Consider the following 27,206-nt stretch of genomic DNA (forward strand, 5'->3'; position numbering starts at 1 on the left):
TTCTTTATTTTGACACTGCTTTAGTTTTTAGAAAGATGCTTACTTCCTTTTGTTAAGTACTTCTGTCCTGTTGTTAATCTGTTCCAAGTTTTTGTTTTGGTTTTTTTTTGGGTTTTTTTGGGGTTTTTTTTTGGTTTTTTTTTTTTTTGGTTTTTTTTTTTTTTTTTTGGTTTTTTTTTTTTTTTTTTTTTTTTTTTTTTTTGGTTTTTTTTTTTTTAATTTTTGCAAGGTAGTGTTTCTGTGTCTCCAGCTAGGTCTCCTTAAATGCTGCTAGCAAAAAATTTAACTCTCAGCTGCCTGACCTAGCTCTTTCTTATCATACTAGAACGTCATCCTGAAGTTCCCTTTCATGAAGCAAACATATTGTAGTATCCAAGTACATATTGGTTGCTGTTACAGTGCTATTCCTGCATGCTACTCAAAATAAAGTGAAGAGCTGCTTTTTCACTCTTCAGCCTTATGTTAAGTTGCTTCCCAAAAACCTTGATTTGTGTCTAAAAATTTACTCTTGCTGCCAGGCTATAGTGTTATGGCTGTCCCGATTTTATGAGGGTAGCTGAAGTCTGCCATTCCTACTGTACTCTCTGGCCTCATAGCACTCCTTACAATATGTCTTTGGGGAAACTACTTTTTGCTCTGGAAAGGATGCCTATCTATGTACCCAAGTCTCTTCCTAGCAGACCACTGGAGAGAGGTTTTCCATTTTATCTTTCTGCTTCTATCATTTTCTTTCAATAATTAACTTTGAAGATGATGTATAGCATGGACTATGAATCCCTCCAAACGTGTCTCAGCTTCTTTTGTGAAACACATGATGATCAAATCTCTGCCTAACTTCATTGTGTTGGCATCTTTGCTCCCATTCACATTTGTGTAAGTAGAGAGAACCCAACATTAGATCATTTTCCTCTCCTGCTCTCTCACCTGCTACGATATTACTGGATGATCTTTCTTGGGCATAGCACTCTACTGGAGTGTTCCTGGAAGATCTCAACACATTCCTGTATTTAGTTTCTCAAACAGTTTAGTGCTCTCCCTGTCCCTTTGTAAGTGTTTAGAGTGAACTTAACTGCAGCATGTAATTTTCTCAGTAAAGACCAAAGGTGCTTGTTCTGCTCACTGGGGCACATACTTATGTGTGGTAATGAGATACTTTGGCCAAATATAGCATATTTAATCTGACTGCCACTAATATTAGCTAGTGCCCTCTCTTCATCCACTCTTCTTCCACTTGTGGTGTTTGGGTTGAGAATCACGTGTGAAACCTGCAATGTGAGAAAAGAAATCAAAAATTGCGTTAACTTCTTTTGCTAAGATACAAAAGAAATTCCCTCTGTACTCCCTGTGCAGCAAAATACATTTGCCTCTTGTGTGCAGAAAGAAGCCAACCTATTGACATTTTTGGTTTGTTCTGTATTGTTTTGATTTATCCAAGTGCATGTTGCAGTTTGGAATTGAATCAGATTAGCATCTGTGGAGAACTGACCTCCTAAAATAGACAAAACTTTGATAAAAGATGTTATTGTGGTGGCAACAGTGGGAGGGATTTCCAAGCATGCATTTTAAGTATGTTCAGGCTGTTACCAAATTAGAATTGTTATCTGTTCTCTGCCTTGCATCACATCTACATTAACCACCCTCCCCTCCCCCCACCCAGGATTCTTAAGATACCAATCTCTCTTCATTAAACCATGAACAAGAGCCAAATGGTTGAGATTCCTGCTTGGCTTATCACATTTGGAAAATTGGCATCCTTTTGACAGTAAGACATGACAAGCTACATCTATACTAGAAAAATAATGTGTGTTAGAAAATAACTTTCAGCTACCACAACATCAAATGTGATTTTGTATTAAATTTAGATTGAGATTAAAAACATTTATTGCAAATGCATTACTGCCTTTATTGAGACAAGTTTGTGGCTTTTTATGCTAGGATTGCTGTATACTAGAAGTTGTTCCTGTGAATATTAGGAAGCCTTTGTGGGGCTATGGACTGGCTAGGTAAAACGTGCAAATTTAATTAACAAATTTGGCGAGTTATTTCCACTATAGAGGAGTTAATGCGTATTTGTAAAAGGAAAGAATTTAGTATATGAGTAAAACATTAATTCCCAACTGCCATTAATCCAATGCAGCACTTTGTTGCCAGTGGATTTGTGACAGTGGAGTAAGAGAAGATGAAAACTAGCAAAGAAATCCATATGTCTTACTCTCACTCTTCCTTTTTTTCCCATACTGGTATGATAGCTTTCATTGTGTATTACTTTTAGATTAGGTGCTTTCATATTCTGTTAATGGAGCTGTGTTTAGTTCCAGCTGTAAGGGGGGCAGTTGCTGCTCTGCAATGAGGCATACAGCCATCTCATTTTGTGATGTACCTTTTTTCTTGTATCATTGACTCATGTGCTTCAATATTGCTATTACTGGTTTTACTGTTACTGTTGTTACTACTTCTAGCAGTTTATCTTTTAGGGAATGCATAATATTCTTGCCAAAGGCATTTTTTTAAATGTGCAGAAGAATTTATTTTGAACAATTGAGTTTTCTTGCCTGAGGACATCAGCCATCCCTACAAAATTATTGAGATGTCATTTAATTGTCCCAGAAAAATGAGAAAAAAGATACAAGATCCAGCTCACGTACATTCAAAATTTTTATTCTGTTGTGCTGCTCTATCTAATAACTTTGTAAAATCAGAAGTTTTTAACAGTCATGCACAGAATACAACATCTCAAAAAGCTGCCTACAATGTTATCTTATTTTCACCCTCTGTGATTGTGTGTTTGGAATTTAGGAACAAAATTTTTTTGCAAATCAAACAATTGAACAATTTTATTTTTCAGTACACCATTTTTACAAAAGAAAAAATTATTTTGCTCGTATTTCCCTCTCTAGCAGAGAAAAATTTCAGTCTGAATGGAGGAGGTTTCAGAAAGTTGGAAAGGACCAAGAAGAGTAAGAAACAGATTATTTTACTAAAGATGTATTGATTAGTCATAAAAATATGATGTGTGTTAATGGATAGTCTCCATTTTCACTCTGATCCAATCTTTGTGTAGGAATAGGAACAGGCATATATTTTTGGAAGAAAGATTAAAATTGAAAGAAGGGATAAAGTGTCCATCAGAATCAATACTTTTAAGAGCTAAAGTGTCTGGCAGAACATTTTTTTTCCCCCTCAAACTGATTTCTGACAAATGGAGAGCACTGTGAATGAAGATATTCACATTGGATTTTAGGTGCTTTGAAGACAGCAACATGCAAACTATTACCAAAAAAGTGCAAAATGGAAGCCAAAATGGGCAAACATTTATATAATAATTTAATTTTAAAATTACATAATTTTTATATATACACATATATAATGCATTTCTGTTATTTACATAACGGTATAATAATTTCAATTTGGAATGATATGACATTCAGATTTTTAGGGTGTTTTGTTTCTTCCGTTTCTCAGTGGAGTGGCTGGGTCCTTGCTTGCATGCAACTCACATTGAAATTTGTTTGCCTCATCTCACTGTAGTATAGATTTTGTGGGATTAATGGGAAGTGTTTTCTAATGGAACTGCAACTTTTGAAATAATTTTGGCTTAAAAGAACAAGAGTCTTTAGCTATAAATATCGTATGGAGTAGGAAAAATTGTGAGGAGGGCAGAGTGACAGGTTATGGCTCCCACTTCCCTAAATCCTTGAGCTGCTGGTGCGGAGGAGGCAGAGTCCAGAGTGAAGGGATGAATTTGTTCCTATGAAAAGCTGGTCGTGGTTGTGGTGGGAAAGTGTTTTAGCTATGTCTGTTTCTGACCATCGGACTCTATTCTTAATTGTTAATAAAATGAATTCATGAGAAAGAAGCTGGGTGGGCATCTGGCAGCCAGCCAAGCTGCCTACATTCTGGCATCCTTTCTAAATGTACACACATTCCAATTTCTGTTCTGTCTTCTCTCTGCTTTTTCCAGAAACTGACAGATTAATAGTGAAAATATCCAAATTCAAAGCACTATATTTAACACAGAATACTGATAGTCTGGATTAATGTAGCCAAAAATTGTGGTATTTCTAGGAACACGGGTAGGAAGGAATGCATTGTTTTTATCCAGTCTTAATCTTGGTTTTATGTTGCAGATGTGAAATTTCTATTGCACATGAGGAAAGGGCTATGTAGGTTATCAAGTCACAGTTAACATCCAGGCTAAAAGGATGTCTCTGCTCAGGCTTTACTTGCCATACAGAGTAAGGAAGGTTTTTGTTGTTTTGGTTTTAAGGTGGTTTTTTTTGTATGTTTTGTTTGTGAGTTGTTGTTATGTTGTTTCTTTTTTTGTTGTTGTTGGGGGGGGGCATTTGTTTTTTAAAATGATTTTTATTTTTTTAAACAAAATTAATTTAAATTATTTTAAAATTATTATTTTTTAAAATTATTTTTGTTTTACTTTTTACTTTGGTTGTTGGGTTTTTATTGGTCAGTTGGTGTTGCTTGGGTTTTTTAAATAGAAATAAAGATTGTCCTTTATTTTTCCCCCCAAGAATACTGAGATATATTAATTTTTATATATCTTGCACTTAAAACAGAAAATTAATTTTGATTATTTGAATTTTTTTGACTTTGCAGTTTTGTAGAGGTGCTCTCAAAACAGCCTGATCTGAGTTTCAAACCCATTTTACAATTCACAGAAAAAGCTGAAATGAGTGGACTTTGGTCTAATTCTTAAGTTCTTCAGTGTTTCAGACATATGCTAAGGGGGTTTCCTATTCTAAACTACTGTGTGGCTACCCCTTTTCTGTAGTGGATATTAATAATGTTTACAATTTCTTGCCTTTCTTATGTTCTTCTTAGACAAAACTTGCTTTGATTTTGTAGTGCTTTGCTCTAGTAAAAGCTCTGGGATTTGTAGCACTGACTTCAAAAGATTTTTAGCAGAAAAATCACAGGAGAATTTTTAAGAAATAATTCCTAGTAATAGATTTTGTAACTTTCTGTTTATAATTATAAACTAGCTTCCAATATAAACCACTGTTAAAGAGATAGAGCTATAACATACCCATCAGGGGACCAGTTGTTAATAAGGTGTAATTTGAAAGGGGAAAGCTGATGATATCTGCAAAAGGAAACGAGAGCCCCAAGGCTGCATAGAAGTGCCTTATTACTAGTTGCACTGGGCATTCTGTTGAATGAGTTTTATTTATCATGTTTTTATAGTTACTTTCACTGAGCTTTCAGCGACATAGGAAGAAAAATACCAAAGTACAATATTGTTCTTCTAATGCAGAAATAAAAGAGTTTCTAAACCAAGAAATATGGAAAAGAGGCTACGGGAGTAGAAGAATATTACACAGCTGTTTCAGGAATAAATTTTTCGGTTGGCCTCCCTGTGTGAGATATTTACTAAAATTTCTGTGTGTCACTGAAATTTAGGAGATACTTTTCTCAGCACTTGAAAGGATCTGAATCTAAAAGTTGTGCAGTTTCCTACAAGTCTACAAGGTCAGCAGGGAGGGAAGTAGGAGGGGAAAAGTTGCATATGGATTACTAATATATGATTGTTTTAGTGACTGCTTTCCTAAGATTCCTTGTCCATGCTGAATGAGGTAAACACCTTTATATGTAACAGGGGTATGTTTTCCCTTTAAGCAGCTCTTCCATTGCCCCTGCAAAAGTGGCCAGTTTGGATCTGAATGTTTGTCTTTTAGAAATTGGATAGAAATCAGTCACCCATTTAATATTGCTGCTACAAGGTTGCTAGATGTCACTGACCTCCACTGATTAATAACTTGAATGATGTTCAACAACTAACCTAGAGCTGCAAAGTTCTGTGTGCCACTGACATTGCTCCAGACCGTTCACTTGTGTCAAAACAAAAGAGAAGGGCACTTAGATTCAGGCTTTTTCACAGCCTCACCGATATCTCACATCTTCATGATGAAGTTGTGATTTCGAGTTAGATTCTAGGCCCCCTGGTTCCCACTGCTCCTTCCATTGCAGTAGCAGTGCACAATGTTCCTGTGAAGACATTTTCATATTCTGAGCAGATATCCTCCTTAGTCCTGAGGCTCCTGTTTGTCTCTCTCACCCTTGATTTCTGTATAACTTAGCAGTGCAGTTACACTCCAGTGATTTTCCTATTAGCTATAGGTTCAAGATTTCTGATTTTAATAAGCATCTTTTACATTTTATGTCTAATGAGAATTTTTCTCAGCCTGCTGGGGTTCTTTTGTCCAACTCCACAGCTCATGATATTATCTATATATTGATGACACTCACTTATGTACTTTGTATTCTTCTCCATATTCTTGCTATTTGTTTCTCATGTTATTTTAGCATTTTTCAAATTAAAGCAAATTATTTTAAAGTAAACATAACAAAAATTGAAATTTCCTTATTCCATCTTTCCCATGGTGAAATGTCAATTGTGCTGTCATCAACTGTGTTGCCAGCTCTTTGGAAATTTTAATTGTTTTTTTTTTTTTTTCCACTGTGTTCAATTTTGGCCAGTCCACTTTTTAGATGTCTTATATATTTATGTGTCATCCTTGAATGGGAAAAAGAAAACTTAATCTTGATTTTCACAATCACATTTCTGGGCAATTAACTTAACCAGAAGGATGTAGAATTTGTGTCTCTTTGCTGTTGAAACATGTATTTTTTTCACTAGCTTTTCACTGAACAAGCTGCATGAATTGGTGGCTCTTACATTTCTTTTGTTGATAGCATTCTACTTTCTCTGTGCTTTCATCTATCTAAAATACTCTTATCTGATTTTTTGCATATTTAATGGAAAAAATACATATTTTGAAGTTCCTTCAACAGATTTTATCTCTTTTCTGTCTTGTGAGATACCATTCTTAAGTTAACTTTAAAAAATATTTTTATTATTGTAAATAACAGTTGTTGTAAAGCATAGTATTTTCTCTACAACTGTAGATGGGTATTACTGTTGACAGAATCAAGCCTGTCATCCCTAAAGCCTAATGACAAAGATATTTAAATAAACAAGTAAAAACAAGTGGAAATTGTGATGAAATTGTTCTTCTCTTCCTATTGTGACATTATGTACAAAATCATATGCAAACATACAGAAATACTTTTTTTTGGTAGTCTTAGTTACTCAGTATGACTTAGAAGGTGTTAATAAATTACATCCTCCAGTGTATCTTTCAGGTTCATCTGAGGTTGTTTCAGCTCATACCTGGAAGCTGTAATGCAGCTAACTTTGACATGCCAGGGGAAGGATATAGTATGTTGCCATGTCTTTCAGAAGTTATTTCAGGAAGGTTTTTGATTTGCACAAAGCACTCTGAAATGCCATGTCTTCCTTGGCTGCTTGTGGCTGAAAGTTGAAGGGGAAGGGTTGTTGGGCACCCCAAATCAGCATGGCTGTCTTGATCAGCAAGTGAGCATCAGGCAGGATTGCCCACATTCCACATTTCTGTTTCTTCCTTTAAATTTCCATGCAACTTATTAGCAATGAGCAGGTGTACAGGAAAAAAAAAAAAACAAACTTTTGCTTGTCTGTGCTCAAGGTCCCAACAGACATTTTGTGGCATTGCCGTACCAGAGAACTCTTCTCACCACTTACTTCGTTGTTAACCTTAAGGGCTTGAGAAGTATGAAATTATATTGAAATTCCTTTCATTTCATTGGAATAAAGAGATTCCTGACATATCAAGACCTAAAAGTTTAAAACACTGTTAGTAAAAAAAGTAACATACATCAAAATATTGCTTTCAAAAGGTCTCGGAGCCTACTAAAATCAATATTATTTGCAAAAAAAAAAGCCCAGGAAATATGTCAAAACTCAGTGTGGTAACACAGATGTTAAATCTTAAAGGATTCATATGTAATTTATTCAAAACATTAAATTTACTATATGTAGTATAATTTCAGAATGTACATTAAAGATGTGTTGTGAAATCTCATTCCTACCTGCTGAATGGCTGCCAAGTTTGGTAGTGCAAGAACATTTTGTGGTTTTACCCCTTCAGCACAATCCTGCATTCAATTTTTAAATGTCCATAAAAACTGTAAAAGCCTCAAAATGCCAGATTGGAACAATAAAAACTTTGAAAGTCACAGTGCAACAGTTTTGGGTTTTTTAATAAATCTGTGGGAGCAGGATTGAAAATCCTAGTTCCAAACATACTCAAGTTTTGAGATGCTAGTTTCTAGGTTTGGAACTTGATTTTCCTCTCTAAAACTGTGTCTGTTAAGTGTAGAGCAAGTGGATATTTTGTGACACTTAGAAATCCTTGCAGAAGACAAAGAGGGGAATGCACAGGTGGATGGGTAGCTGGCATTTGTGAAAGGCTAGTCTTGGGCAGAGTCCTGTGTCATTCAAGTCAGTGGAGTGGCCCAACACTGAGGGTTTGTGAAAGTCTTAGTAACTCTTAATTATTATTATTTATTAATTAATTATTATTAATTAATAAATAATTCTTAATTATTATTCTCTTAATATGGTTAATTTTTTTCTTTTATCATAATAGCTCTGAAATTTTTCAACAACAGTTTATTTGCATAATCAGTAAATCAGATGATTAAAATTTTGGCTGCTTCATGAATTGGCAGGGTATGTACTTCTCACTTTTTTATATACTTCAGGCTAGTATATTTGGAATAAAATTAAGTCGACATCAGCTCCTTGAAGCCATACAAAGCTTTAGATATTACTTGGTTTAAGTACAGAATTATATATCTATCAGGGGATCTCAGTTCTAACTGAGTTAAATTCCAAAGCCTGGAAGCCAAGCATGATTTTATGTTTATTTCCATACGTTTCACAGTGCTTACTTTATAAGAAACTGTAATTTTTTAACTGTGGATGAACAGTAAAAGCTGATTCTGAACTAATGAAAACACACATGGTATTATTCCCAGGAAAATTGGCTGTTACATGTGGCAAAAAAACTTGGAGGCAAAATAATGCTGTGACTGTAGCCAATTAGTAAAGTTGTCCATATGGTGCTGGACTTCTTGTATGAGCTGCTGACCTATCACTTCATGTGAAAGCCTAACCAGGATGCCTTAAATCCTCAGAAACCAGCTTTTCCTCTTTTCTTGTGAGCCAGAAGGGGAAGCTATATTAAAAGGAAGCCCCTTTTTAATAATATACTCTTGTCTTTAATTTAGAGAGCGATAGTTTCCAAAGATATTTGTCAGAAGCCTATTGGCAAAACAGGCACTTCCAGCAGTAATGGCTGCAAGGATGAGGGGTCATGACTCTGTGGAAAGCAAGGAAAATGGTTCCTGTGAAGTAGAGACAGGTATAAATCTTCCCTAAGTGGCTTTACGTATTTGCTGGAATGTCATTACACCAAAGCATGCCTTTAAGCTTCTGGTAACCATCAAAACCACCACTAACTCTGCGGCTGCTAATTCGCTGCTAATGTCTTGCCGGTGTACTGCTCCGTGGCTACATTCTTTCTTTGGATTTATGATCCTGACACTTTCTTTATGGCCTCTTTAAATTCAGCTTTTGGAATCCAACATCCAGAGCTAATTAGGCAGGCTGTAAGACACCCTCCCTCGCCAAACAAGTCAAAACATTTTGAAGCCATTCCATTGCTGGACTTGACGTGAACAGTAAGGCGATATTGCTCACGTTTGTTGACATATATTATTATGGTTATTGCCATTATACCTCGTGTCCCCCCAGTATTGCTGAAATATAGGATATAAGAGATGAAAGCAAGCAGATAAGTGAAAAAAGAAAAAAAAAAAAAGGAAGTATCATGTACTTGTTAGTTTTTGGCATTGTGTAATTAAACCATCTCCTTTAATGTTATTTTTGCCAGTATCTAATTAGCAGAGCCATCTGCCTAAGAAGTGCTGGACCATCTGTCTGGAATACTGTTGTGTTCATTTCTTGGTTCTTGACTAATTAACTTCTTTTTCTATGAAATGCACTAGTACACTCTGTTTCTACATTTCCAAATTCTTATATAAATATATATATGAATGCATACCTGTCTACCTGTGTATGTTTTGAATATCTGTGTCTCTACAGGAACACAGTTCTCCCAGGAGGTCAAATTGTACTCAGTTATGTGTGCAGATTTCACTGTAGGTCAAAGCCACACTTTTTTTGTTGCCCTGGCAGTAAAACTAACACATCTCTCACTTATATCATTCTAATTGGCCAGTCCTTTATTGACTGTGTTCAAATCTCAAATTTCCTATCTACGTTTACTAATTAAAGTTAGAATTATAGAAAGGGGCCACATTAAAGTTAAGTACATAGGGCTCTGATTTTTTTTCCTCCTGTTGTACTTTGTAATTTTTCTAGAAAATTATGTGATAATTTAGGTCAGAAGGGACCTCCAGATGTCTTGCCTGGGGACTTCCTTTGTTGCTGCATGTTGGACATGTAAGAGAATTCCTTGACAGTTAGGTCTATGAACTTTATTACTTTTTTTACATTTTCCATGTTCCTCTTTTAGTGTTCTTCAAAGGTATTTGGATAAATTAGTTTATATTAAAGATTGTCTTTCAATTTTTGTTAAATTTCTTTGCAGTTATTTAGTTTAACTTGCTGAAGATACAATAGTTTAACTTCTAAGCAAGACTCTTAATGTTCATCCAGAGCAGTTACTAAAATATATCTCTTGTTCCAAAGAATATTATTAATTTCAAGAATGTAATTTTTAAACTTAACATATAGGGGTGTTGAATGCACATTTTTCTTCATTTTGAAGACAATAGTTTCATTACGTATTCTCAAGTTGGAATTTTTTTTCTTCGCTGGCTGGAATTTCTCTCCTCCTACTACCCCTTGAACATGCCAGGAGAGATTTCATCTGAAGTTTGGAAATTGTTTACAAACATCAATGTTTAAAACACTTATACATTTATTTACAACTGAGGTTTTTCAAAAAGCTGCCTGCCATCAGATTGAGACTTGAGTTCAAGCTTAGAGTTAAGTGTGCACCAAAACCTTGGTTTTGTTCAGTCTGATTTTATGTCAAATCTGTACAGACCTTTGTGGTTCATGCATTTTTTTTAACCTAAGAAAATAATGTGTTCAAAAGTGAATTGTGACAACCTCATCAGAGTACACTGGGTTAAGTTCAAATTGTATTTTTCAAGTGCAGTCTTTAGAGCTGCTCACATTGACTTTCACAGTGTTAAAAATCTCACTGCATTACATAATTAAGGTTTATTTATGTATATGAGAATGTATTTATGAAGGAGATTGGGAAATTAGGAGCACACTAAGTCATTAAATTTATAGAGATCCTTGAAAGACTATTGATCACAGGATTTATAAAAGCCATGTCATTGTAAATATTGTCAGCTTGCTATCAGACACAGACTGGTGTGCCACCTTAAACCCTCCTCCTTAACCTGTGCAGCTGTGTTCTTTGTAGAGACTTGTAGTACTAGCCCTGTATGACCTGTCCTTGTTTTCTCTGACACTGACTTTCAAATCCCTGTTACTCTTTCCCCAGAGCAAACCTGAGTGCCTGTAATTTGGTTCAATAAACTTTGTTGCCAGCTTAAGTAGAATTATAACATTAATTAAAACCAGTACACTGAATGCTGCAGGTTATATTTTGAATGTGAAAATTGAAGGTTCTTATTAAGAAAAATAGAAAAAAAAATCCCAATAGCTGTATAGAACAAAGTGAATCAAATATCCAATGTGGTTTGCATGTCATATCTGCATTCCTCCTCTGAACTTCATGGAAATCTCATCAATCAGTATTAAGCAGGAGAATATGTAAATTTAAGGAAAACAGTGGATAACAGTAATATCTGTAAACATGGTTTTGCACTTGCTTTCTAGAATAGTGCAATCCTTATGTGTCCATCTGGTCTTCCAAAATTACAGTTTTCAAGTTGTAATCTTCTAATGGTAAAACCCACATTGTTATTATTCTGTTGGGACATTTTGTTTTGTCTTCGTGTGCTGAAGATTCAGGATGCATTTTTCTCAGGTTTTTTTCCCACATTGAAATGACATTTATCTTAAAGAGTTTTCTTCCTGTCTTCCTCCTGTATAGAAACATTATACTGTGTTGAATATCTAAATTTCCATTTTGTGGGAAACTCCCTGGAATTTCCTGAAGATTAGAAGGTAATAAGAAAGCAAGCTCTATATATAAATGTTTGCCTGCATTACTGAACTACGTGGGAGCCTTAGGGACCAAAGTACAAGACTGAACTACTCAGCTCTCTTCAGATGCCTTTGTTCTATATTTCATTTGCAGCCTGCTCCCTTATTATCTCCTCTAGCAGTGGAACCAAGGGCTATAGGACTATGAGTACACTTGGTTTCAAAGATGGGACTTAGCTTTGTCACCAGTGTGTTTGCATTTATTTCTTGTGCACATAGTATTACTCCTTTTTAGCAGATGTTTTCATGAATAGGGCTCTCCCAGAGAGTTGTCCATTTGGTTAACTTGCAAGCAAGTATATTTATATCTAGTTGTAGCAGTGTCTTCTGTTTGGGTCCTTGTATGTGCTTTTAACTATGATGTCCAGAAATATTACATAATGTTTTAATATTTCACATCCTTGTCCTTCAAATTACTTTTACTGTGGACTTAAGAGCCAATTGAAAGCTGGATATTTTGTCACTGAAAATTGATTTATTGATAAATATTTTGTATTGAATGCAGTCTTTTTCCTTCTATTTGTGCCTGACATGTTTTTCTTTCCTTCAAACCTTCATTTTAAGTACCCATATTTCACTCTCTACTCTGACCGCCTCCTGGTAACTAACTCTTGTGTTTCTCCAGGCATTTGAAATTTTTTGTGTTGTTCAGTGATAACATATTCAGCACTTGTAGCTATTGCTATATAATATGGCAATAGTGTGTTCTAATGGATTGATTAGGAATTCAGTTGGTCATCCTACGATCTCTATTATGGATGTGAATTGCTTTTTGCATTATTGAGTCAAAAGAGTTAGGTCATTGCTGCTTTTTTGTCTAACTCAGTATGAGATTTCTTCCATGCTGCTGGATACAGTTTGTTATAAATTCTAGTGTCATTCACATGTGGATTCTTCCAGAAGTTTTCAATATATTCCCCTGTACACCATACTCATTGCAAAAGCAAATGCTGTAAGTAGGAAGGTTTAGGATGGAGAAAGAGAAGTAATTACATTAGTTTTCATATGTCTTTTTTTTTTTTTTTCTTGAAGTGAAAAACACTCATTCTTGGGCTTGTTGAAACACAAATACTCTGAAGGCATTTTCCCCCTCAATTTAAACAGGCTTTCACCCTGTTATTAATTAGAGAGTCTGCTTGCTATTAATACAGTCTCCATTAAAAGACAGGTACAAAATATTTCCTATATTAAATCTGGATAAATGGTCTTTAATCATTTCCTTGTAAATAAAAATGAAAAGGCTGTGGTTTCAGTAATTAGGCAGCAGTGGTTACTTCAGAAATCTCAATTCTTCTTGATAAAATATGCTTTGTGGCAACTTTATCTAAGGAACATATGGATGTGCACCATTGAGGTGAAAGAATGCAACTTGATTTAAAATGCACTTTGACTACACAGCATATACAGGCATTCAAATATGTACATGTATTGGCACATTAACACCAAGCATGCAACCTGCTCCACTGAACAGCAAAGTTTGTAAGTCATATGCTGAATGTTAGATATGGAAATAACTGGAATTATCTCATACCATGAAACTGTAGTAATGCAGACTAGGCATTACAATCCTGGCATAAATCTGTTGAAGCAGTGAGACAGCTTGAAAAATGAGGATAAATTGCTTCTGCTTTGCAGTGCACTGTTTCACTGTTGTCTTGTATGTCTCTGCCCATTGCTTCTTTCTCTGAATGGATGTTTTAGAGCTTCTGATTAGTGCTGCAGTCATACCTTTAGAAACTAAAATCTCCATTTGATGCTTGAGATAAATACTTCAAAAAGTGCAATAGGGCACACTTTCTGATTGAGCAAGGTTTCTCAGCAGAGCTGACCTCAGATGCACTGGTGATGCAGCCCAACTCTGTTGGAGAACGATGTTCAGCCTTTCTGTGTGTTCCTGTATCTGCTTCCCCTCATAAAACTGGCAACAACAACAACAACAAAAGGTTAAATAGTATAAAATGTAACTGTGGTTGTTTCTGATGTAGTGATTGGTACAGTGAATCATGATGTTGGCCAGCTTCCTTTTGGATTAAAACAATGAAAAACCTTCAACAGCAAAGCTACATTTCCAGGGAGAAAACTCTTAAGAGGCATTTAAGGATAGGATCATCCACACCTAATCATCAGTATCTCTGCAGCACATAACTCAAACATGGGCTTAGAGAGCTCAGAGGCTTCCATTTCTGGGTTACCTGTATTTCTAACAAATTCCTTTTGGTTGCAGGCAGTGGAGTGGCAATGTGATGAAGCTACTAAAAGAGCCTGTTACAGTAAAGGTAAATCAAAGGTAAGCATGAGACAGCTGTTCTGCTTTAATAAAGATATTATGTTAATAGCAGATGTAATTCAGTGTATAAATCCATACCTTATGCATTTTTTTCTGTCTCCATTTATGAAGAGAGACGTAGAAGAGTCTGCCACTGATGTGTAAGCAAAGGAAAGAAAAAGAATATAGGGAGCACAGGGTGAGAGATAGAGTCACATGATTCCTGTCTGAAATGGCCATGAACTTTAGCTTCCAACAATTTAATGTTTTGACACCAAGGTTAAGCTTATGCATGTCATATGTAGTGAACTGTATTCTCACTTCATTTTCTGTGCTGTAAATCCCGAATAACTGTGTAATTACTTTGTAAAATTCTCAGTTTATATCCCTGTGTTTAAGATGCAATTTTATTAACTTTTTTATTTCCTATCTACTGGTGCTATGAAGAAAATAATATTAAGTGCATTAACTTTTTAGACACTGAACTTGACGTATTTTTGTACTTTAAACCAATTCTTTATCTGGCCAGCCGCAATTTCTATTATTCAGTAAAGGAAAATGTAATGCTAAGATGGAACCTTTGGCTGTGCCAACCTGGAGATAGTTATCAAATTAATTATAAAAGCAATTAGAATTGCATGCAGTCTATGTTTTTAATTTTTATAATGTTTAGTGATTAACGTTAATTCAACTATAACATAAAGGGGGAACACACCAAGAGTGATAAGTGCAAAAGAGCACACTTTTATTCAGTAGAATGTGTTGCTTGCATTATTGTGCAAAACTCAAAAAATCCCAAGCTTCAAAAACATATTCCAACATCTCTATCATCTAGTAGGGGAAGAATCTCTTCTGCATAGTTATCTAATCACTGACTTTTAAATTTCTCCCATTAAACAGTGAATTTCCAGCTCCTTTTATGCTAAATGCTGGAAAATAAAATTGCAGTGTATGATTGTACTTTTGAGACTAAAGAGGAAGAATGGCCTCACTTCTGAAGTAGGGCCATGTGGTACTGTGAGATATAGAAAAGAAAGGACTTCTGGAACCTCATATTTTAAGGAAATGTTTAATTTTCTAGATTGTTATTTTTACCTAGAAAATTTATGCTTCAATATGTAATATATCCCTCAAGCCTTTCATATGGCAACACTTGGAAGTAAGGGAATATGCTCAAGCATATGTCACAATGTGACAATGCATTGATCAAGGGGCATATACAGTAGAAACTATTCTGGTAGGAATGCTATGTGTAACTAAACATACATGGCTTTCTTTCACAGCAATTTTCCAAGTTTAAGGCTGTGAGAATAGCATTCAACTTGTCTGAAAGTCATAGTGCAGTGACTGTGATCTAACATGATGGATGGAAGTAATTATAAATTTGAGGCTATAGCAGTGTACTTTGAAATAATATGTTGACAACACTGTTACCACACATTTGATTCAACAGTGTAAAGCATCTGTTGCTATTAAATAATTTTGTTAGGAGAAATACACAACACTGGTGATACACATTTAAGAATGGGCCTTAGTGTAGTTTTTTATTCATGCAGAGTTTCATTTGTGCTCATCACACCCTTTTGAAGAGATGATGATTGGAAGTTAAGCTGTCGCTGTAAAATGTATATATGCGATTCAAATAATGACCTCTGTGATTGTTTCTTAGTATTGTTATTATTTGTCTAAAGATTTCATTTGTAGCCATTGCCATGTTCCTCATTCACAATCTAGAAGAGGGGTATAGTCTTTATGCTTCATTACATTCAAAAGAAATCCTGGGAGTAAATACTTCTTATTGTTACCATTTGGGTTGTGGGTTTTTTTTTTTTTTTTTTTTCTGGTGTGCAAACTTTGTGGCCTGAAAGCTTCATATGGGAGTTGCTGGAGAATGCTGAGATACTGTCTGAGAAAACCTACCCAACTGGAATGACAACTGTCTTTTTGAACTTTTCATGCCTCTTCTGTTTTCACTGATGTGGTCAAGGTTAAAATCAAAGATAAATTTATGACCGGAGAAAGGATAGCCAAATTATGTTTGTCTTTTATTGCCTTATTTCCAAGACTAAAGCAAGGTCATTATACTCTCTGTAGAAGGAGATGCCTTCCCTTGGAAAAACTGGGAATTATCAGATCAGGAGGAATTCATTCCAGTGCTACATTGTCCCTCTTCATAGGAAATCTCTGCAAACACAATTCCAGTTACTGTTATCAGAAAAACTTGATTTCTTGCCTGTTGTATAAATAGACGAAGCCCAAATTACAGAGTTGCTGGGGGTTGCATTTCTGTAACATTTCTCAGGTGAATTTAGATTTCAGGGCAGGCACATGTAACTGTAGGAAGACACAGGAAAGACTAGAGTCAAAATATGTAAAAGCCAGCCCAGACTGTGGCAAAGGAGAGATGAGGACTGCAGGGATGGCTATGGGAAGGTTATTCATTCAGATCCTGGTATTTCTAGATGCTCTGCTGACCACAGAGCAGCATGAGGGCAATAAGTTCAGGTGGCAAAACTTGAACTCATTGCTTGAAAGTCACTTCAGCTGATGGAGTGAATGCCCTGAAACCAGAAGGTGGCTTTGAACCCTGAAGCAACTCAAGTAGTTTTGAGATAATGGTCAGTGAAACACAACTCTTTTTTTGTTCTTGAGAAAGAAGCTGCACGGAATTTTTGCCTGTGGCTGTTATCAGTTGTTCTGAGGTTTATGCTTTAGAAGCCAACGAGGGAAAAAAGCTGAAGGGGAAAATGTATAGGGACATCTGTCACATTTGACAGTGTAATGCGCTGATTTTTGAAGGCTGATGTTTGTTACTCAGACTTCAGACACTTAGCTACCAATTTAGGCTTTTGCCTAAAATAGCTAGTGGCTCCAAGAGTGAACCATGCAAAATTATGTCCTTGTGGCCAGCATGCATTAGCATGTAGAAATCTAAAACACCAGACACGATTAAGAGAATAAATTTGCCTATTCATACTGACACTTGTGGTAGGGAATGTTAGGAAGAAAAAATATAAATGCACTTGTTGAGAATGCAATAAACCAAAAAGAGGTTAAAAATAATAATGCTAATTGAAATTAAGTCCCATGTCTTGATTATCTAATGGCTGGGTGTGTTAGTATCTGAACCTACAATAAAAGTATTTAAAAATTAAATGCGGGTATATTTAAAATGTTAACCTATACAAGAAGTATTGCTGCAAGAGGATAATTGTTTTGCAGTCAGATTGACCTTGGACTGTCAAGGTAGTCTTAAGTAACAACCCAGCCTGCTTGGCTGCAGAATTGTTTCTAATAGTCATATTTTGTTTCAGATATGCTGGTACAAAAGTAGAAAGTATTTCCTAAATGTATTTTGCTATTTCAGATATATTTTTATAGGCAAATATGAAAGTATATGACATAGAGGTTGAGATGAAGTGGAGAATAAGATTACATAAAAGGTGGCTACCAAACCTAATGCCACCCCCGACCTAAAATATCCTGTGGTCTGAAGTCCTTTGCCACTTCCATAACATACATCTCATTTTTTCATGTTTCAGCAGTGAACCAGTACAGCCAAACTTGACTTCAGAACTAGAAAAGTATCTCTGAACAATTCAAGTGACTAAATAGTGAAGTCCTTTTTCAGTATGTTTTTGGATAGTCATAGTTATATTCATGACCAATTTTTAAAAATTTTCTTTTGCATTAATGTGGATATTTTTTTCAAATTAAGAAAGTAGCCAATTAAAAAAAGTTATTCTTTCATTTTCCATTTTTTACAGTGTGTTCCCAACAAGAATTCCATATGAGATGTCTTATTTGCCCTATTGCAATATGGATTCTTGTCAAGTTGGCACAGGACTTGGGAACATTTAAGAAAGAATCTTGTGATTCCCAAGAATGTCAGAGTTTAAGAAATTGGCATTATTTTTGAACAAAATGAGTGGGTGATCAGTGTGCAAGTAATTTGGAAATTATACTATTTCAGGGAGCTCTGCAACATGAAGAGGAGAGGTTGGATGGGTTGTAATGTCAGAACCCACTTATTTTTCCTACACGTACATTCCATGCCTTGTTGCAAAGGGCAGAATGGAAATAGACCAAAGAATAAATTACTGTTCTACATTCTATGAACCTTCTTGAGCAACCTTCCAATGAAAAAACCAAAAAACGGTCCTCCAAAAAGTTACCTTCTAGTTTTTTTTTTTTTTTTTTTTTTTTTTTAATGATGGAGTTAAAGCAAGTCTGCTAAGGAAACTGCCAAAACTACTAGCACTGACTGACGAGTTGTGAAATAACTACTTTTTTAATGGCTTGTTACATTGCCCAATTCAGTTGTATAGTTGTGTATTAGCTTCATTGTGGTTTAAAGAATATTAAGGTGGCAGTTTTATAAAGTTCAGTATAAAAACTTCATATTTTTTTTACCCAATAGGAATCAAATCTTACTTCTAACATATTTGTCCTTTGCGCTTAAAGGCTCAAAGAGAAACCTTTAAAAGCTACGTTTTCACAAGAAACTAATGCAAATGTGGGTTTGAGAGGTATTTCTTCCAAAAAGTAGTTTCTTTCCTGAGATTTTACAATTTTTTTCGAGTTTATTTTTAACTTGACTTTTATGAGGAAAGGTATAGAAGATAAATTGTAAAAGTTTTCTCAGAGACCATTAAAGTATTTTCCCCAGCTTCTTTTGCAGTCTATTTTGTGCCTGTTCAATTTATTCAGGATTATATTTGTTGTCTTCCAGTATGAGAGTCTATTTTCAAGATAAACAAGCAATCCATTTAATATAACTGTAGGCCAGATAATGGGACTTCTATGCTATTACTCTTGTATGGACTTACTTACATGATTTCACTTAATATCAGCTAGAATTGCATAACTGTATTTTCACAAGGTTTTTTTCAGAGTTTTTATGAGACTATCTTGTGGTGAATGCTAGAGAGCATTCAAATGTAAGTTTCCAGGAAACTTTATTTTCTCCAAACATATTGTTGATCATTTTATTGGATATGGACATTGATTTTTTTCAAGAGCAGTGCCTAAATTTTTCCTCATACGGTTCTGGGAGATTTTTAGTATTGCAGGACAAAGCTTTCTGTTTGAATTAACAGTAGAAATTTCTAGTTCCTGAAATGAGAGCTATGAACATCATAAAACCTTCACTAATGGGGTAAAAAACGTGTCCAATTATTACTCAGGGTGAGCATCTTTATATTGTGGTAATGAAATTTTTTGAGAAACTTTGAATTTACAGGAAAGGAGAGGCTTCTAATAAAACAGACAAGGTAAATTATGAAATTAGTGGTAACAAATCCACATTGGCACATCTCAAGAATTTTATTTTTACTAGTCTAACTATATTTTTGTTACTCACAACCCATTCTTTTCCCTGTTTTCCTCACAACTTCCTTCCTTGGCCTAATCTGTCTTTGAAGTCAACATCTGATTTCCTGAGACAGTACTGTATTATTTAAGTCAGCATTTATCAGATCATCTATCTGAACTCTCAGTTCAAAATTTAGTTAAGTCTTTGAAATATATCCTGAGAGGAAATCTTCAATACTAGAGTGCTTTATTGTTATCCTATTAAGAACTTCTCAGAAAGGTTGATGGATGCATGTGTGTGAATAAGAAATCTGTGCATATTGTGATTGTTAACTCAGGTATGCTTAAGCCTTGTTTACCTAATTTTTTTTGTGTGGATAAATAACCATGGAAAGCAAAGTGTTATTAGTCTTCTGTGTACTCTGCAGTATCACTGAATATATTCTTTCTTTTCTGTGTGGCAGGAGGAATGCCAGAACTATATTCGAGTGCTTCTTGTTGGGGGCAACCATCTCTTTACCTGTGGAACCAACGCATTCACTCCAATCTGCACCAATCGCACAGTAAGAGTTAAAATGTTTTGCCCCACAAGCTGGAGTCCTTGTTCTGAGCCAGCAGATTAAAAGGCAGAGTGTGTTGTGGCTGAGAACTGGCTGTTTGGGTATTGATGGGTGAGCTGATGTGTAAAAGTCTGATTTAGCTGATGGCAGGCCAAATAGGAGAGCTAACCAATCTCTTTTTGCACTCTTTTCCTCAGCTGTGGGAGATGCACAGCTTTGAGCAGCTCAGTACCTCCTACATGCCAATTTTTATGAATCTTATGTGTTTATAAGACTTCTGCCTCTGTCAGGTTTGATTGGCATCAATAGGTTTAGTTATCAAATGTGGTTGTGTAGCTGCATACTGTGTATGTGTAGTTCTGGAGAAATGAGATTACCTGTATTAGTGATTTCTGACTGGTGAGAATAAGAAATCTTGACTGAGATCTGTCATTCTATGTTCAAAAAAAAGCCTAATTGTAGCATCAATAATAGTAATAATAAGTATAAAAATCACTGTTTGCACTAGGCTGCCTATTTGTTTCAAGAGGGGAGAAACACTTAAATACAAGGAATAACTGTATTACTAAAAAGTCATTGGCAGATTTATTATATTTAAACCCATTACACCTTTATTTTCAAATAGCATATTTACATCATGCTGTGGTTTATGGTTGAAAGTATTTGGGCTACTAAATCAGAGATGGTTCTGCTGAGTTGGAAAGCTCCTTTTCTTACTCTCATTTTTCATGTGAGATTTTTTTCCTAAAACACACCAACAAAACAAGTAATAGATTTTTTTGTTGTCTGCTGTCGTGGATGCTGTATTGATTCTGGCTATCAAGTTTGGTTTTATTTTTCATGATAACAGTCTTTGCAGAGGTAAATAATTTTTGAGCCCCTTCTAATAGAAAACATTTAAGCATGGTGGATAATGACTGACATGTATGCTTTACATATCAAAATGGCAAAAATGAGATCTGACAACATTACAATAAGACTTTCTGTAAGAGACAATTGCAGATTGATGTAGAGGTTGGCTACACACAAAAATAAAATAGATAACAGGTATTTGTCATAGGATTTTGCTCAGATTGATGCAGCTTGGCTGAAATGATAATTTTCAGGTAATTTTAATCCCTTTTTCTAATTCTAATTCTTTTACAGTTAAGCAACTTGACAGAGATACATGACCAAATCAGTGGCATGGCTCGTTGTCCCTACAGTCCCCAGCACAATTCCACTGCTCTTCTCACTTCCAGTGGAGAATTATATGCTGCTACAGCCATGGATTTTCCAGGAAGGGATCCTGCTATTTATCGAAGTCTGGGGGCTCTTCCTCCTCTCCGAACTGCCCAGTACAACTCCAAGTGGCTGAATGGTGAGTGCTGATGGACTCATCTTTTTAACTCACATTCATCATATTCATGGTATTGAAATTCCATTCTGAGAATCTGAATTTTTTGGAGTATTGCTTATTTAGCTTTAAAGTTATTTTGCTTTTTTTATATAATATTTTACTAGTATAAGTACTATGGAATTTAGTTAATATAGCTGAAGCTTGTAGATGTGCCCTCAAATACATGTCATTTTTGCAGGCACAGGGATGAGATGCACACACAGTGCTCTTACATGGCAAAGCTGAGTCAGCTTTGAGTAGCAGCTTGCACTGAGCATTCTTTTCTGAGTCCCTCAAAAACCTAAGGCAGAAAATAAATAGTTTAGAATGGACTAAATTCTCCTAGCCTTCCCTGCAGGTACCAGCCTTGACAAGCAGAAAAAGTTTGGCTTTCAAACTGCATAGGTGGCAGATTGACATTTTTGACACTTATTATAGCCAAAGGATAGGGAATAGTTTACAAAACATATAATAAAATTGTGTTTAGCAGTCAATTTTGTGTCATGGATGTTTATCACGTGATGAGGATTTCCAGTTGGGAGAAGCTGCAAACAGACAGGCATTCCTGAGATGTGATAGACCAAGTTGCCGTTTTGTTTATTACAAAAAAAAAGGAAGCAGATTCTTCTAAAATGAAAAATATTATCAAATATAAAGTGTGAAATTCTGTATATTATAGTTTGCCCAAGCCTGTTCCAGAGGAAAAAAAAAAAAAAATTAAAATCATAATGCATGTTATGTGACACAACAGTTACTATTCCTACAGTAAATTTCATGTTATGATGGGATTATTCTCGTGTTGGAAATTAAATGCAAATATAAATCCTTCTGGTTTCAGAACATTTGGTCAGCTGCAAGTAACAGATTCTATTTTGAAATTATCAGTTCTCATATAATATGAATGCTGAATTGTGCTTATACGACTGGTGTATTTTATTTGAACAATGAACCCATCAGAGGTAGCTCGCAGAAATTTGTGACCTTTTCTAAAAGTTGGATGATTTTAGAATGTTAATTAACAACAACAAAAAAAGTCCTAAATTGTGTGCGACATAACAGAATTATAGCAGTGCAAAAGAGGTGAGGGGAAAAATTAAATCATTGCATGTATATCCCTGGTCATGCACCCTTTGTCCACTCAGCTTGGTATTGGAACTAATTGCTGTGCCACACCTTCATGATTTGTCAAAGGGGAAAAAGTTGTCACACAGAATTTGCAGCTTAACTGGATATTTTTATGCCAAATGCATGCTAAAATTCCCTCTAGGCTTCTCGAATTAATCATATTCACTGTATTCACATTTTGTCTATTAAAAGCTTCAGATGTACTTATACATTCTCCATTAGAGTTCATTCTTCTGACTCAAAACTGTTTATAATTAAGTTACCAGGAAACTGTAGCTTTTATCTTTGGGGAGGAAAAACAAGATGAGTTTTGTAATTGGAGCCAGATAAAGTAAGTCCAATAAAAGACTGAAAGCAGCCCAGTCAACTATATTAAAGGGAGGGGGTAAATTTTCTGGGGTAGCTAGAAGTGAGGGATTCATCTGCTTGACTTGGGGATTCATCTGCTTTTATGTCAATTTGTGTAGTTTTATGATTCAGTGCCAAGAAACTACATTAGTTTTTCAGTGCTTGGATTGAAGGGAAGATTTTGCTGCTTTTACTGAGAAAGTAACACAGATCGATAATCCTGCAAGAAAAGTAAGGCATCAACTGGAATGGAAGCTCCTATGTCAATATCTATTATGCATCAGTAGCTCACAGTTACTGTAATTCAGCCTCATTTGAGGTGTTCATGTGCATCCTTCTTTCAGTGTTTCCATTCTAAGTTTTCCTCAGAAGCACCCTGTTTTATCTCACTCAGATTTTCTGCTCTGTGGATCATGTTAGACCAAATCAAATAATCTCTGGGAGTGATGGCTGTACTCTGAAACACAGCTGATTATCTTGTTCTGTGATTTATTGCTATGCAATAAAGACATTGTTGATTTTAGTGGCTAGCACAGCAAATTCAGAGATCTTCAATCCCATCAATCAGGCAAAAAGGACATGCCTATATGCTGAGGTAGTCTGCTCTTGGTGTTCACTGTACCTTTTGGTGTAGGATCTTGACTTGAAAAGCTCTGAGTCTTCATCACAGGAGAAAACTTGTTCATAATACTTTTCAGAAGGTCTGTAACCACAGGAACAATGATATACAGTCTGGGAGGGGAAAATGGAGATGATGTGTCAGGTGGCTTGGGTGAGATCCCATATTACCATGATGTGATTTCAGCTTCTGGAATCACAGATTTCACCAATAAAATACATTTCTATTGTTGACCCAAGTTCCCCATTTGTTCTGGTTCAGCCATATTCACGTATTTATTGTCAGATCCTGCCTTCTACCTGGGGCTTGATAGGCCTGGAAGCAATCCACATCAGCTGGGTACATAAATTAGCACCTATTTACTGAGCAGCATTTTGATCAGTTGCTTTACATAAGAAAATTACAGAGAAATCTGGGAACTTTCATTTCTGAATTATCATTTTCTTGATGCACACAAGACTCAGTTATCTGAGGGGACAAAGAGTTGGTTAGTTCAGTTAGAAGTGTTAATTATTCAGCGTATGTGTTAAATTAAGCTACAGAAGTATGCTTAGAGAAGATAAATGAAGGGGAAAAGGTAAATTAATGTGAAGCGCAAAGATTTTGAATAGGCACAAATCTGAAAAGTTAAATGGAAGCACAGCAATACTGCTAACACAGAAACCCTACTTCTGGCTGGAGCTAGTCATTGTGTAGCCATCTTTGAGGCTCTCTGAACATACTGTTTGTTCACCTGCTAGACAACATGCTTCAGGATTTGACTCCCTGACTTTTGTCTGGTTTAAAAATTTTTATTGACAGAAATGACAGTTCACCAAATATTAGAGATATCTGCGCACTTCTTTAAAGTTTTTCCTATTTTGGAAAATTTTAGAGTGTGCATGTTGTCTTCATTGATGGAGGAAAGAAACATCTGGAGGTACTTACTGAACTTCAACTCTTTTAAGATTTACAATAGTAATCTATTCAGCTCTTGAATATCTCTGAATACGTCTACCAGTTCCATTTCCTTTTACTTCAGAACTTCTTTCTGCTTCTAGGAAAAGAAATTGATGTTCTGTTTATCGACTCCTAGTGCTCCTACAGACAGCATCAAATGCAGCTGGCCCAAAGGCAATGAGCAGGTTTTTGACCACAGCTGTATCCATGCAGAAATTCTGCTCCTCTCCATGATGAGATGCCACTGAAGCACCAGGCCACTGTAGTGGTAGGACCTGAGCACTCACCTCAGTTCAACGGGGGCTGGGCTGCTCACAAGGAATTTATCAAGTGACAATGCAGGGAGAGACAGACCCTGTGTGATCCTCTTGCCAACCCTGTCAGCACTTTGTACCTACGTCACTGTTCTCAAAAGGAACACGATCACCCCGAGGAGCTAACGAGGGCTGCACACCAGCTCTCTCCCCGTCCAATAGCCCTGCTGGCTGCAGGATAGTAGGCCTGCAAATGTGAAATAGAGAACCAAACTCTCCTTCCCATGATGTCATATTTTGGCCACTTCTTTTCCCATGTAAAGGCGAATGTAATGCCTGAAGTTACTCTCATGAATATATATGCACAAACAGATGAAGAAAGTGGAAAGACTGCTTACCAATAATTTATTCTCAAAGGTGTCCTGTTCTGCTGCATGCACTCTTTTTCTCTCTGAATCCATGTTCAAGTGTTTCTGTGCTTAAGAGAAACAATTTGAGGTGATAGAGCCCACACTGAGGGTTGTGTCTAAAGCAGACATCTCTCCCACTGATTTCTTCTCCTGACCAAAGCAGTCAGCAAGACCCTGAGCTTCAGCCAGCTGCTCAGGTCAGTAAAGGGCAACATGTTGCTGGGATGTTTTAAAAATTTCCCTTGTAGTGTTTCATAAGAAGAATAGAGTGCCTTAGCAGTCTGCTTTGGACATTATTAAGTAATAAAAAATAAAGTATTCTTTCATTAAGCTGGCATGCTGTTTGTTTCAGTGTCTTTAAGCTGTTGGTGTAACAATGTTTAAATCATATCTGGAGTTGATAGAGTGTGCTTCTAATTAGACTTTACTGTAAAGTAGATCTGCAAAGTGCAGCAGGGGCAGAATTTGTCATAGTTTGCTCTAGAGGACAGAAGTAAGTGTAATAGTTATATTTGCAGTCCACAGTTGCAGTGTGTCCGGATTGGCAATGAAAATCCTTCACTGTTTGAACTTTTCTGTAGTCCAACATTTACAGTTAGTAAAGGTATTTCTCCTTTCAATAGACATCTTTAAATCACTAAATGTTATCTGATACCTCAGTGTGAAAGTTTGCCTTAGTCTATAATGTCAGTTTGCTTCCCTCAGCCAATGAAAGGGCAAAACATTAAAAAAAAACAAAATCCCTGTCTATTTCATGACACAAAGAGACACTACAACATTTGGTTTCATGATTTGTCAAATGCCTTCCCTTACAATTTCATGGATCTCCAACTATCTTGAAATGATTGCAGCTGTTTTCTTTACCCTAGACATGCAATGGTAGATGCTATTGGAACATATTAAATAAATAAAAACAGTGTTCTAAATGTCACAAGATTTCATCAGTGGGCAGACAATAGATGATTAAAATTTAATCCTGGATCAGATGTAGCAATAAAATAAAATAAAATAAAATAAAATAAAATAAAATAAAATAAAATAAAATAAAATAAAATAAAATAAAATAAAATAAAATAAAATAAAATAAAATAAAATAAAATAAAATAAAATCTTTTCCAACTTAGAAGCCTTTCCATCTGAGGAGATGAGTGTTTGGATTGTTCTGTTTTACTGGTAGACATAATATTACCATTTTCCTTCTTGCTGTCCTAAGCATTTGGTTATTAAATATTCTCACTAAAGTGGTTCTTCTGAGATCACTTTCTTAAAAACACTAATAAAAAGATTATTAATCCAGAGCAGATACTTTTAGTCTTCACAAGTAATAGTAAGAATAAAATTCTTACAAAGGTAGTGGGGTTTAATACAGCTCTGAATCAATGCCCATTATTGTTTGTTAGCAGATTTTTATTGTAACTTTTGCTACTAGTAGGATGTGTAGAGAGAATTTATGATATAAGAATAAAAATTAATTCTTTCAATTTTGTTTTTAAGGATTAATGGAAATGGCTATAATAATTCAGTGTTATCCTTTCATTTTTCTGGATTTTAATGAAAAGTCTTGTAATTACCTAGTGCAAGCTTTTCTTTATTATGTAATATTTCATGTAACTCAAAACCGGTGTGTGCTTGAATGTGCAATGTACTCTTTCAGATAGGAGTCCTGACTGAAAATATGAAAAGCATATTCTGCCAGTTTTGCTTATTTTGCAAGGAGATAAATAATTAAATTTCTTTGGTTGTGCCACCCATAAGATTGGTTATTTTCTTTTGTGTATATCATCACTTTTGCCAGTATCCTAAAATAGGAGAGAAAATACTTGCTGGTTTTGAAACCCGTCCTTAGGCTTCTTCACTGGAGCAGCTACTAGAGGAAAGACTT

The 27,206-nt window shown here is 35.5% G+C and overlaps 1 protein-coding gene across 1 annotated transcript in view; it reads left to right on the forward strand.

Annotated features, from left to right (window-relative positions):
- SEMA5A (semaphorin 5A) overlaps positions 1 to 27,206 on the forward strand; it is a 312,339-nt gene that overhangs the window by 154,906 nt on the left and 130,227 nt on the right. Inside the window, exons 6-8 of the mRNA XM_053950747.1 lie at positions 14,337 to 14,399; positions 20,156 to 20,254; positions 21,398 to 21,611. Of these exons, the coding sequence (XP_053806722.1) occupies positions 14,337 to 14,399; positions 20,156 to 20,254; positions 21,398 to 21,611 (376 nt within the window). The remainder of the gene's footprint in view (positions 1 to 14,336; positions 14,400 to 20,155; positions 20,255 to 21,397; positions 21,612 to 27,206) is intronic.

Source organism: Vidua chalybeata, chromosome 1, assembly GCF_026979565.1.
Source record: "Vidua chalybeata isolate OUT-0048 chromosome 1, bVidCha1 merged haplotype, whole genome shotgun sequence".
NCBI classification, from domain to species: Eukaryota; Metazoa; Chordata; class Aves; order Passeriformes; family Viduidae; genus Vidua; species Vidua chalybeata.